This window comes from Tyto alba, unplaced genomic scaffold (assembly GCF_018691265.1).
Source record: "Tyto alba isolate M040663 unplaced genomic scaffold, T.alba_DEE_v4.0 Super-Scaffold_9, whole genome shotgun sequence".
Taxonomy (NCBI): domain Eukaryota; kingdom Metazoa; phylum Chordata; class Aves; order Strigiformes; family Tytonidae; genus Tyto; species Tyto alba.
This window is the reverse complement of record NW_024881330.1, coordinates 37,109,525-37,123,279: the sequence shown is the minus strand read 5'-3', so window position 1 is coordinate 37,123,279 and position 13,755 is coordinate 37,109,525. Positions and strand designations below refer to the sequence as shown.

Genomic DNA, 13,755 nt, shown 5'->3' with positions numbered 1-13,755 from the left:
ATGATTTCTGGTCTCAAATATTTTTCAATCTGCAGTTTGACTTGAAATGTCTTAGATTATTTTTGTCAGAGACATGAAACTGAGAGATGTCATGCTGTCACAGATTTCATACCGTCTTGTGACAGTATATTCTGAAATAAAAAATAAGTTGACAAAATGCTTCAGATGGTTTTAGACAAAGCCAAAATTCTTTGTAGTTTTCAAAATATTATTCTTAACTTGGAGCTCAGAAGGCAATAAAGCTGATGATAATCAGGGAATTAAAGCAACCATTTCATATGTGAGAGCAGTGAAATACGCTGCTGTCAATTGCACTTCCAAAGCTTTTCCTAGTTGTCTTATTTTTGTTGTTTTTTAGCAAGATTCTATACAGTGGGTTTACAACAGCATTGAAAGTGCACAGGAAGATCTTCAGAAATCAAACACCAAGCCCTCTGGAGATGATGGAGGAGATGCCTTTGACTGCAAAGTGGAAGGTGTGTGATGCTTGTTTTGATTTTGTTGTTGCTCAGAACGTTGGTGTAGCAGCAAGGAAAATATAGGCAGGGGTTTTGTTTTCAGAGAGGAAATTGTAAGCAGACCGTAAGACATATTTTATGTAAGGATTTGCTTTTTTATGTATTCTAAAGACCTAAATTTAACATGCTGTTCTCTGACAATTATTGTATTTCTCAATTTGAGAAAAAGCTTCTGTGAATACTTTAGGGAAAATCTGCTCAGTTTTCATTCATAGGATACAGAATCCTAGGAATTACCTGATTTATTTTCACCACTAGTAATCATTTAAGGCTAAATTAGATGTGTTAGTCACTGCTGCATGAGAAATAACAAATCAGATATCCTTCAGATTATTTTCAGGCAACCTTAGATAAAGCTGCATTCATATACATTATGGTAACTAAAGAGACAGTTAACATTTGAACTGTATTTGTGTTCTCTGGGTAAATGCTGATATTGTGGTTTCATTTCTGAATGTTGACACTTTTCATGATAATTTTCTTCTATTTTATTTAGAAGTTCTTAGTTTCCCCCTTTTTTTCTTTTTTTTTGTTGCTTTAGGTCTCTGGATTATAAATGAAATTGAATTAGTCCTCTCCAATAACTGTTTGTAAAGAGAGACTACTGTGACTTTTCTGTTCATGCCTCTTGAGCAATCTAGTATTTTAGCATCCATAAATCTACTGGTGTTCTGACTTTTAAATCATCCAGATGGTAGCTGGGTTTTTTGATGAACATTTTAAAATAGAATGATTGGAGCATACCCGTTTCTAGAATGTTTGCTTATGCCCTTCTTAGTTTGTTTAATGGCCAACCCTCCTAAACTGATTTGTGTTCTTTTCTTTATTCTAGAGGTAATTGACAAATTTAACACTATGGCAATAATTGATGGGAAGAAAGATCATGTGAGTCTGACTGTTGACAATGTTCATTTGGAGTATGGAGTGGTTTATGAGTATGACAGCACAGCTGGAATAAAGTGCCATGTGTTAGAGAAAATGATTGAACCAAAGGGATTTTTCAGCTTGACTGCCAAGGTATGAAGCAATTTTTGTATGTATTAATTCTTCCTATGCTTAATACCAGTGGGGTAACATCTGTCTTTTGCTTATCCTTAGGATTATATGTATTTCATTTAATATCTTATAATTGGTCACCTTTCTCCCTCTGATATTTTGGAGGATGATTGTTTACTCAGGAAGTAAACCAGGTTATGGTGTAGTTATAGATTGAGCCTCTAAACTGAAAAAATGTTGAAGAACTTTAAAGTCTTCCATTCCTCCTGCCTCTCTCCCCTTTTTCTTAATTATCAAATAAAACTTGAAAGAAAGTCAAAGGCTCACTGAAATGTCAAAACTTGGTGAAGGTAGGCTGTAGTTTCCAAAAGTTACTTAATTTCATCAGAATTGCATGTGCAACTTTTAAAATTTGTTTCAGTAAAAGGAATAGCACACCACCTGTCTTTTCTGTGTGTGAAAATAAAATAAAGCTGTGCATATACAGGTACACACATTGCCAAAATCACAGAGGAAAGAAAAAAACAAGTGCAATTTCAGAGTTTACTTTGAAGTTTTTATTTTGTGAATATTTCTGAATGGTAAAATTTGTGATTGCTGTGAATGGGATGTGAAATTTTTTACATATATCTGGTACTGCCTCGGTCAGATTGACAAATAATGTAGTAATACAACTCTTTTACCATTTGTTTTTATATTTTCATGCATGTATGCATGCTAATAAATTACACTTAATAAAAGTATGAAAGCCCAGATTTGGGGGGACTGTACTGATATCTGAAAATTTCTTTTTCTGTTGATCTTTCCATCAGAAGTGTAAAGTAAAGTACTGATCTTTACTGAAATGACTGAGGCATGGGAACATGTTTCTTTTCCCTGACTTCACTTTGGAGTGGATCAGGTTGACAGACAGGAGTAACTTCTTGCACCAACATCATGAGATTTCCTAGAGCTGGTCTAGTTAATGCTTCAAGTCATTGACCTGAAAGATGTTAATTCTTGCTGTAATTATAATTTCATATAAAATGTTGAAGGTATTATTTCCTAAATGTTTAAGAAATATTTTCCCATTGTTGTATATGGAGTAGTTAAGAGGTACTTCCAGCACACTGATTCTGGCCTTAAATAATGCAGTGTCATCACCCTTAGTGTTTAGGTTAGCTAATTAAATATTTAGGAATTATTAAAAAGCAATAAGAAGATATAATGTGACTATGTTAGAATTATGCAAAGTTTATATCAAGTGATAGTTGTCTAAATGACTGTAGAAGGTCCACTGGTAGAGAAATCAGGTCCCTCAACTCAAAGGCAATAATAAAAATTGTAGTGGCACTTCATCAATTATAACTGTCTGCAAGTGGTTTTAAATACACTAAACATAAACTTCTTTGCATTCACTGGGGTCTTATGCTTCTCTCCAAATTATTTTTCTCTTTGCTGTTTATTGTTGCTTTGCATTTTTAAACATCTCTATTCTGCATCATATCTAGTAAGAGAGTGAAGTAATCCTGGACTGCTTTCCTATGTTGTGCAAACTTTTGTGTTAATTATTATGATGAGAAAGTGTCCAAAGCTGTGCTGCAAAAGTTACTGGGTTTGAATGCACTTATTTTAACATACAGCTGCAGAAACCCACACTTTAGTTATTAAAATTTGTATTCTTAATTAAACCTGACATAAAGGAAGCTTAAAAGTGTGACCAAAGTGACTGGGGTATTTTAATATGGTAATTAAACACTGTAGCAGGAGAGTTAAAGGCTTTCTTGAATTCACCCTGCTGGGGACATGAGAAAAAGATTCTCTTGAGACTTAGTAATTTATAATCTTTGACTTCTTAAAACTTCAGATTTTGTACTCCAGAATTTCAGTATGTTGTAATTTTTTTCTAAACTCCTTGTCAATATTATAAATCGTATATTGCATCTGTGAAAGTAGATAGTATAATAATGAACTGTAGCAGAAGTGAATTACAGATGTAAGTCCCATGGCAGATTAATACTGTATGTGTTGTTAGTCCAGACTTCTTTGAGCATCTCTAAAATGCGAGACTTTTGTTATTTAGGTGCCTTAATCTGGATTTTGGGTGCCTTTGTTATTTTGCATGTGTTTTTCAAATACATCTTCAGAGTCAGACCCAACCAGCAATTGGCATCTCCTAAGTTCCATAACACAGTGAATTTCAATTCCTGTAGTGTAATTCTAACTTCATAAAAAGAGTTATATACAACACTCGTCTCTTCAACATGCCTTTTTTTCAGTTTTCTGTCACCATCGTTTGCTGGTGCTATTTCCATCATAGCAAGACTTCAGGCTTTGCTGGGCAGTTTAGCTCATTTTCTTCCCTATTTCCTGTTTATTTATGCAGAATATACAAGAGGATAGCACTCAGTGTTCCTGTATGCTCTTTCAGTGTGTTAGTATTGCTTATACTGCCAGACCAAAGTTTTGCTACAAGTAATGAATTCATCAGCTTTGCATAATACGTGCTGTTCAAGTAAATACAGCAGATAATGTATTTCAGAGGAGCAATAGTGGTTGCATTAGTAGGAAATTAGTAGTAAATCCATTATCAGACAATGTCATGAGAAGCCAAATAAAAATATTTATTAGGGGTATAACTTATTCAGGGAACAGATTTAAAGAAAACTCTTTGCTTCCCAAGTTGCATTCATTGTTGTGGAGCATTGCCTGTAATGTTAAAGGACAACTGATTATCAGCTTTTTCACCTTTAATTATAAGGGCTGTTTAGTAAAGGGTTAAGTAAGGGGTTATCTTAGTTATTTCATAACGTACTACTCTTTTTTTTTTTTTCATTATCTTAGATTCTTGAAGCACTGGCAAAAAGCGATGAACATTTTGTGCAGAATTGCAACAGCCTCAATTCCTTAAATGAAGTGATCCCCACCGAGCTTCAAAGTAAATTCAGTGTCATTTGCAGTGAGAAAATTGAGCATATCTACCGAAGAATCTCTAGTTATAAAAAGGTATGACTGGCATGTCCTAGGCTTGGTGATACTTGTTTTTTAAGGGAAAAACAGGGGAATGTGGTACAGTTTGAGTGACTTTTCAAAATGTATATTGCAGTGACAAAAATATGGCTGAAGGTTTAGAGATATTGAGTTGTGAATGCATAAACTGAGAAATTGCATAAATTGTTTTCAAACCATGATCTTTATTATCCCTTTTTTAGTCACTGGGTAGATCATGTCCTTCTTTTCTGTGTTCAGCTGTAGATACAATCAATTGCATATTTTCCACAAAAGGCCCAGCAGTCTTGTAAATGCCTTAAACTAATACTCTAGTGAATTTGCAGATGTTAACCAAAAATGAAGCAATAACAGCAGAATTGTTTTTTCCTTCTAATGCATCTTAATTTTAAATACTAAATTGTTACCTTTTTATTCATCTTTTATGCCCTTCAAATTGGTATGACTTTTTCTAGCATGACAATTAATAGTAATAGCTTTGTAAATTGTTAGATTATCTTGGGTTAATAAAACATTGTAGCATGGAAAAAAAGGAGAAGTTGCTGACTTTCATACACTTGAGATGTAAATTAATGAGATGTGAATGAATAAATGACCTCTAGTTGCTGCTGTCAGTGTATTTCTCTATAGTTGTTTAGCTAAGGAGGGCATAAATGAATCAACCATTTGCCAATTTGTTACTGCAAACTTATTTTCTCTTCCTGGCTTCTGGTTCCTCTCCCATATAACCTAACTCTTTGGAGCTTGGAACTAGTTTGAAGTAGGCCCGGAATGGCTACACAAGAACTGTCTGTGCCCTGTCTTATCTCAGGTGGGGGTCTGAGTTGTGACATTTACAAATTGGTCTGTTCTGAGAGTTAACATGCAAATAATTGAACCAAAAAAAAAAAAAAAAAAAAAGTAGTTCAATGTAGAAGCTTTACACAGTTCTAAAAGTTGCATGGAAAAGAACAGATAATGTGTTTTTGTTTTTCAAAGGAACTGTAAGAAAAACCTGTAGCTTCAGTAAGATGAAGGCCAAAAAGCAGCTTTCTAAAGACTTTCCAGGGTCCTTTCCGAAAACAAATGGAATAAACTGAGCAGTTGAGTCATAGGAGGAGGCATCAAAATGATTCTGATACTGCATTACCAAACATCTGATCTCTCCATTGTCTGCCTGAATTGTAGACCTCTCCGTCTTCAAATTTATTGAAAATGAAAATATCTTTTTATAAAACAAATTCAATAGTTTTGTAATTAATAATAGTGTATTTAGAGTTTGAGTAACATGAAGGTTGTTTATACCTTTCCTGTAGCCAAAAAATTTGAGCACAATACACAGTCTCTTTACAGGAGGCCTAGACAATAAATGAAACTTTATTGTTATGCTGGGTATGAAACAAACAGCCTCAGGGAAGTTTTCATAGTGCTTATACTGTCTAGAAGCAGATATTGCTGATACAATCTGCGTTTTCAAGCTCATCTGCTCAAAAATCAGTAGTTGCACAGTTATAGTTTTTAATGACAATTAGTAATGCAATGAATTTCAGGAAGAGATATGTCGTTTTCTTGGCAAGGTAAAGGTAACCATAGTTACAGGAGACTTTCGGAGTGCCTGAGCTGGGCTTGGCTCCTAGTTTCACTGTGAAAGTTCGAATTCTATAAATAGAAACCCTGTAGATTTCTGCAGTTCCTACTATTATTATTATCAGAACATTTTGCTCATAATAGACCTTGAGTCCAGTGCCATGAGTCCCAGATGTTTCTCAACACATATATGAAAAGAATTTTGGGCCTGACTTATGACCTGATTAAATCGTAGCCAGGCATTTGGTCTCTCTGGAGCAGGATGTGTGGGAGATTGAGATGTGAAATATGTGCTGCTTGCAGGAACATTTTCATCGTTGAATGTCCTTAGTGCCCTTCTTAACTATTTGTACATTCTTCAGCCTTTGAATAATTCCATAATTGGATTTCTTGTAACCTTCCAGATCTTGCTCTGATATAAAGATTTAAATGTAATTAATCAGTCAAATGTTCATCAGGCTGAAGTAATAAGACAACAAAATAAACAGAAATTTAAATCCCAGCACAAGAACCTGCTATTACTCAAAATGGACATACCTTTGTTCAACTGAAGTGTTAGTCAAAACTTGACTGATTGAATTTTTACTGACATTTATTAGGACAGGAACTTTGCAAGTTAACTTTGAAAATATTCTTATGCATGAGCTATGCCTCAGCTATAGCTGAGGTAGGTCTGTGCAATATTTTGACTGGAGGGACACTGTGATTAAAATACCAGGGACATGGAACTGACTGTGTCTTTTCCAGAAATAATTGTCCCCTAACAACAAACTGCACTGGAAAGGATGTGTTATGACAAAAATCTTAGTTTTCACTGACAAGTCTCTTTTCCAATGGGAGAGCTTGACCTCATGACTTTTATGATTCTAAAGTAGGTCTATTTTCTAAATGTCCAAATTCAGTACAGTTCAGTCTTAGCCATTTTGGGTTGACAACATCTCATCTTAAAAAACAAATAACTCTAAGACTGTTCAAGAGTACGCACAAAATTTCAGGTGTTACAGTGAGGGAGGTGTGGCTAAGCACTGTATTAGAATTAGACCATAAAACAGAGGGAAAAAAAAATAATGTTCATCATTGCTGAGTTGATATATGGGGGAGAGAAGAGGTGATGGACTATCAAAGTCTGTAAAATATGGTGTTTGCAATTTTTATGCTCGGATGTTTATCAGCTTCACAGAATCACTCAAAATCACACAGTGGTTGAGGTTGGAAGGGGCCTCTGGAGGTTTTGTTCAACCCCCTTGCTCAAGCAAGGTCATCTAGAGATGGTTGCCCAGGACTCTGTCCAGATGGCTTTTGAGTATCTCCAAGGAGAGAGATCCTACAACCTCCCTGGGCGGCCTGTGCCAGCGTTCAGTTGCCCTCACAGTGAAAAAGTGTTTGCTGATGTTCAAGAGGGAATCTCTTGTTTTGGTTTATACCCATTGCCTCTGGTCCTGTCACTGGGCACCACAGAAAAGAGCCTGGCTCCGTCTCCTTTGCACCCACCATTCAGGTATTTGAATACATTGACTGATACATCAGGCTGAACAGTTGCAGCTTTCTTAGCCTTTCCCCAAAAGAGAGATGCTCCAGTCCCTTAACCGTCTTCGTGGCCCTTCACTGGACTCTCTCCAGTATGTCCATGTCTGTTTCTCTTGAGCCCAGAACTGGACCCAGCACTCCCAGTGTGGCCACACCAGTGCTGAGGAGAGGAGCAGGATCATCTCCCTCACCTGCTGGCAGTGTGTCTTCTAATGCAGCCCAGAAATCCATTAGGGAGGTCATCATTCCTCATGAATAAGAAATTTATATTTCATAGCTTCTGATTTTGTCTTCATTATAGCTTCAGGCAAAATTTCAGAAATTTTTGCAGGACATTGACTTGAAAACATCTATGTCAGCAGGTGTTTATAAATGTCGTGTGCAGCACAGCATTGGATCATAGAGCATTTCCAGACTTTCTCGCCAGGAAGGCACTTAATATTTTATTACATTGCAAGGAAAATGAATTCTGTCTCCTTGTTACAATGATATTTACATTTGTAAATATGATTTACTTCAAAACCAACTCCTCAGAGATATAAAATGAAAAATATTTTTTCTTTTCCTTGTAGAGAAAAATGGAAATTATGAGTCAAAGCATCTGGAGTCAAGGATGTCTGAAATACTTTAAACGTTATTTTCTAGACAGGTACACAGGTTTTCTCAGCCAAGTGCTGACACATCAAAAGCTGTTAACCAAAATATTTTCTTTTCTTTCTCACTTCTAGTTTTCAAGAGTATTAAAAAACAGAGCGTGGCCTACCTTCAAACAAGCTAAGTCAAAGATTTCACCTCTTCACAGCAGTGATTTCTGTCCGACCAATTGCCATATCAATGTGATGGAAGTGTCTTACCCTAAAACCTCAACTTCCCTTGGTAGTGCCTTTGGTGTACAGTTAGACAGCAGGAAACATTCTTCCCATGAAAAAGAAAATAAAAACACTGATCAAGGTAAGTCAGTTGAACTTGAAAGAAGTACTTCCGGTGCTTGTATTGTAGAGTCTTAAAAGATTTAGGTTTTTGTCCCAAGTGTTAAAATTAAGAACAAGCCTGTATGAAATCCCCCTATTTTCAATACTTAGGTTTAAAGCATAGTAAAGGCTACTCATAATTTCACAATAAATTTTCCTTGAATAGCTTGACTGATATGCAAAATAAAATGCAAAATTAAATAATTACATGAAGTTTTAAGCAGGAAAATATTTCAATGTCTGTTAGGTACTTTACTAACTGCAAAATGTATGTTGTAAAAAAGATAATGATGCAACTTCTTTGAATTATTCCCAGGTAAACTGAATCCTATGATTTATGTCCAGCATACCATTACTACTATGGCTGCCCCTTCAGGACAGTCTCTTGGCCAGCAAGAAGGCCATGGTCTGAGGTACCTCTTAAAAGAAGAAGATTTAGAAACACAAGATGTCTATCAGAAACTACTGTTCAAATTACAAGCTGCATTGAAAGAGGTGGAAACATGTGTCTGTCAAATAGACGAGTAAGTAAATGTTACCATCTGGACTTGCCTTTAATTTTTCCATTGAAGTTACCGATAAATCTGGGTATCCTTTTTGTGTACTGTAGGTTCAATGCTGACTTCAGATAGAATTGAAATAATGCAAAGAATTTAAGTGTAGGTAACACATTTTGTTCTTTTTCCCAGCATACCTGATTTTTTCCCATTTTAGTTTGTAGTTTTTCTCTACAATGTGAAATGCTAATTATTTTGAGGTGAGAGAAATATGAGACCCACATGTCATCTAAAATTTCTCTAGGAATGGAAACAAAGGGCAGAGGTATAAAAATAGCTTTTATTGAACTCTTGAGGTATTGCTGAATAGTCCCAAAGATGAATTTGTAAGTAAAGCATTTTTCAGCTATGAGAAGATTATTAATTTGTTAGACATTTTTCAAAAACAAATTATCCTTAATGAAGAACTGTGGATCTAGGGAGAACCACACTCTTGAGTGATTAGGACACTTGTCTTGAATGTGGGAGACCCAGAGTCTCATCACAGTTTGTCCTAATTCAGAACAAGGATTTAAAACTTGTTTTTCCATTTGTGAGGTAAATGGATTGACTGCTAGGCTATTTGCTCTCTTGGGATGAGGAGGAAGAAGAATGATAGGCCTTTCAGTTCTGAAAGATCCCATATGTAATGCAAATACCAGAAATTATTAATTTTGAAAATATAAATAACATAATTTTTTGAGTTTAAAAGCCAATCCTTCATAGTCCCTGAAAAGGAATATTAACTCTATTTCAGCCCAAACCAAGACAACCATTTTGAAAAAGTGTATCATTGCTTCTCCTGTTATACTGAAGACTGTACAATTATTTGTCCTTTCATAGTTATTTCAGCATGGGAATTTTCTTCTACTGTTCTAATAGTAATATAATGTAATAGTTATACAGTAATAAGTAATTGTAATGTATCACATACTGCATTAAGAATGAAAGTAAGAGAGGCCTCAGATTTTTTAAAGCAAATATATTCTGTGCCTCTATGTAGTTCTGCTAATTATCATGCTGAAGATGAAATCAGTTAATTAAATTCAAAACAATTTCAGTGCTTGAGTGAACTTAAAAATGACTGTCTATAAAGCCTATATTGTCACTCTTCCTCAAGGGAGTCAGAAAATTATGTATGGAAATTCAGTCGATATTTCAGGAATTTCTAGTTACCAGTCTGCCACGCCTTTCCCTCCCACTCCCTTGAGCACATGATGCAAACACACAGGAACTTCTGAACCTTTCTTTCAGACACATGTATATATAAATGCACACACATACACATATATAATGTGTGTACAGGTATATACATATGTATATACATATATTAATTTTGAAAGTCACACAGTTGTGACAGTAAACATGAGGGTTCACTTTTTTTCCTTTCATAAATTTCCTGTAAACTGACCTTGTAGCAGATACTGTTTAAGATGTACAGATTTATCTTGCAAATTTTACTCTTTACTGTTTTTAAGACTGAGACTTTTCATGCTTTATTCCTCATGGACTTTGAGTGGACTGCCAGTGTATAATTACTGTGGAGGAAAGCTGTTCTCTACAGGAAACTGGATAGCCAAGGGACCTACTTAAAAGTGCTGAATAGGGAAGAGGGAAGACAGGACTATCTGGGTGTGAGCAGTTCAGCAGTACGCGGAGTATTATATTAGAACATAGTTACAGCTACTAATTAACTCTTGCAAGAAAAGTGAGGACTACTAAGAAGCAAAAGATAGGGTACTAAGATAGGATAATCAATCCGCTGTTCTTTTATTAGAAATATTCATACTTCAGCAGCCTTGAGGAAATGCTTGAACATACCAATCTTTGAACTTTATAAAGACTGTAGAACTTCTGTTTTCTGTTATGGCATAGCAACAATAAAATTGCTGTCTTTATGGGATTGCTTATTATAAGCACTATTTGCTTATTATTATAAGTAAACCACATTATTAGAATTTTCTCAAGACAGAAAACATGGACATGAAATCACAATTATAAATACGTATGATATTGAATGATTGAAAATTTGGGCTGCCAAATGACTCTCTGGTACCCTGTATAACAGTACTATTGAAAAATTGTTGCTCTTTCATGTTACTAGATGTCTCTGCTCTATGTTAAGGTCAATAACGATCTCTCTCTCAAATTCCAAAATCTTGGGGCAGTGTTATCTGTCCAACCTCTTCTGTCTGTCACTGAACCAAAGTGAACTGAAAAGCAAGTGTTTTACCTGAAGAGAAGGTCTGTGAGATCTTTTGTGTTATGGGAAGGGAATGTCTAAGGGAAGGTTATGGACTCCTAGCATTATCTTCATAATAACTTTTGTCATGTTTTGTTGATGTGATTGGGTTATTTAAGAAATACAGTACTGATGTAGAGAGAGATACACACAAAAAAGGCATATATCCTATTTCCACAGCCTCTCAAAGTTCCACTGACTCCTTGTTCAAATAGTTTAATAGTATCTCAGTATTTCTTTAGTACCATTGCCAAATACCCACAACTGATGCTAGGTGTTATACAGAAGTAAGTCCTTCAAGTTGTTTTCTGTATGGTGATTCTGCTGTTTTCTTGGTTCAAATGCACTCAGTGTGGTCCCACAATCCCAGATGTTTTTTGGAAGAATGTCTGCTGGAAGTGTATGAGAGGCTTGAACATTTTCTGAGTCTCTGTGGAGTGAGGAAAAGGCAAATCAGTTCACAGGTTGCATACTTTTTTTTGTTACTGCCTGTGGCTATCCATTTTTAATGCTTCGACTGACGATAGCAGGTTTTGTTTGTTTCTGACATGCTGTTACAATTGTGTTGATTTGGGTTGCATATAGGATTAATTCCACATGTGAGGATTTTTTTGGTGGAGATTTAAATTTCCATGTTTCATGGAAATTTTCTTCATATTTATAGAGACTTTCTAGCTGTTAGTTACTATCCATTCACATATTTCTCCTATGAGAGATAGATGTCTAAGATAATTTTGTTTGGGGTAGACTGATCTCCAAAGAAAATATAATGTGTATGTGCTGTGGCTAAAAATTAAAAAAAAAAAAAACCAAAAAACAAAACCTTACAAAAAAAGTCTATTTAAGCATGATTATTGCTTTTTTTTACTTTTTTTTTTTTTTTTTTTTTTTTTTGCATCCAATTTTGGATTTGTGTGGTTTAGACTCCCTGACTTGGGTTTCTAAAAGAACTTCAGTGACCTCAAGAGCTACCAGCTCCAGAATTCTGTTATCCAAAATTCCAGCTTTCGTTCAAGGTAGTGCAGCAAAAAAAATTTCCTTAAAAAAAGAGCCTGCCTGCTGAGAGATAGTGAAAAGCTCCCTTAGGAAAAGCTCCAGCTACCTTAATCAGTCTTTTACTGAGATCTTGGCAGCAGTGACTAAACAGTCACATAAAAGAGGAGGATATAATAGTCTGTCTGTGTCTTGACAAATAATTACTCAGGGGAAGATATTTTCAGGAGCTGAAATTGCAGTTCATTATGCTTGTTTCTTACACTTGATTATTTCTTGCAACAACAAAATCCACAAGAAGTTACCAGAATTGATCTGCCCAAAGCCCATTTTTGTTTTCCTAGAAATGGATGATAATGGGAACACAAGAAAAAGCAGAAGTGTAAATTAATCTTTGTCTATATCTTATCTCATCTTCCAGTAGACAGTACTACAAGGTCTTCTTGGAATGGACCTTTTGTTTTAAGAGCACTGTTAGAATGATCTGCTATGAGTTTGTTTACTCTCTTTTTGAATCCCTTTTTTATTTTTGTATGCAGAAAATAAGTTTTACAAGTGTGAAGAACAGATTTTCTAAGGTCTACCTTTTCATAACTCATTTATTTTAGGACATGTTTAAGAACACATGTACTCTAGCAGGTAGATCAAAACTGAACACTGCTATAAAATATGGGCCCAGTTTTTTTTCCCATCCTCATGAAATCCTGCTAGCCAGTCACTTAAGTGATAAGGAAGAACTGAGTTGTGATTTCATGCTGACATGAAGTGTTAAGGTATCATGTAGCCTAGAAGATATCTGTCCAGTGGATGGGTGGGTTTAAAGTCGAGTAAAATGCATAGTTTTTCTATATTTCAGTTACAGTTGAGATCGGTAACTTTTCCCATATGTAGGACAAATATCTGTCTGTCTCTGGTTAGCTCTTAGCCAGAGAAACTTAGGCAGAAATGATGAAAGGATTTCCTACAGAGCTTTAGTTATCATCCTTGTTTCCCTAAAGCTAACGTCAAACCCTGTGTTAACATCTATCAGGTCATGATTTCAAGCTTCATATACCACTTGAGGTATGTATTCATTGCTGTACAGCTAACAGACAGCATTATAGGTATCATCAACCCTATTGCATTTCCAAAGTATATGGTTTCTTAATTTCTTTCTTAAAACTCGCGAGAGTCAGGAAATTATTTGTGTATACTCAAAAATGTGATAGCTGAACAGAAATAGGAGTAAAGGAAGGAATTCTGAATGTTACCCTTTAATAACAGTTAGGGCAGTGTTTTTGTTTACAAAAGATATGCGTCTCCCATAATTTCCCTTCAGAAGTAAGAATTGTGTAGCAAAGTTCTAACGTATGTTTGAATCCTGCAGTATATTTGGTAGAAGGTTTGCCAGTTGACCATTCTGACAGTTCCTACAATGA

At 35.3% G+C, this 13,755-nt stretch overlaps 1 protein-coding gene across 1 annotated transcript in view; it reads left to right on the top strand.

The window, feature by feature from the left end:
- Window positions 1-13,755, top strand: part of PREX2 (phosphatidylinositol-3,4,5-trisphosphate dependent Rac exchange factor 2) — a 185,725-nt gene that overhangs the window by 103,462 nt on the left and 68,508 nt on the right. Inside the window, exons 22-26 of the mRNA XM_032995111.2 lie at window positions 359-476; window positions 1,351-1,535; window positions 4,338-4,499; window positions 8,324-8,546; window positions 8,883-9,090. Of these exons, the coding sequence (XP_032851002.1) occupies window positions 359-476; window positions 1,351-1,535; window positions 4,338-4,499; window positions 8,324-8,546; window positions 8,883-9,090 (896 nt within the window). The remainder of the gene's footprint in view (window positions 1-358; window positions 477-1,350; window positions 1,536-4,337; window positions 4,500-8,323; window positions 8,547-8,882; window positions 9,091-13,755) is intronic.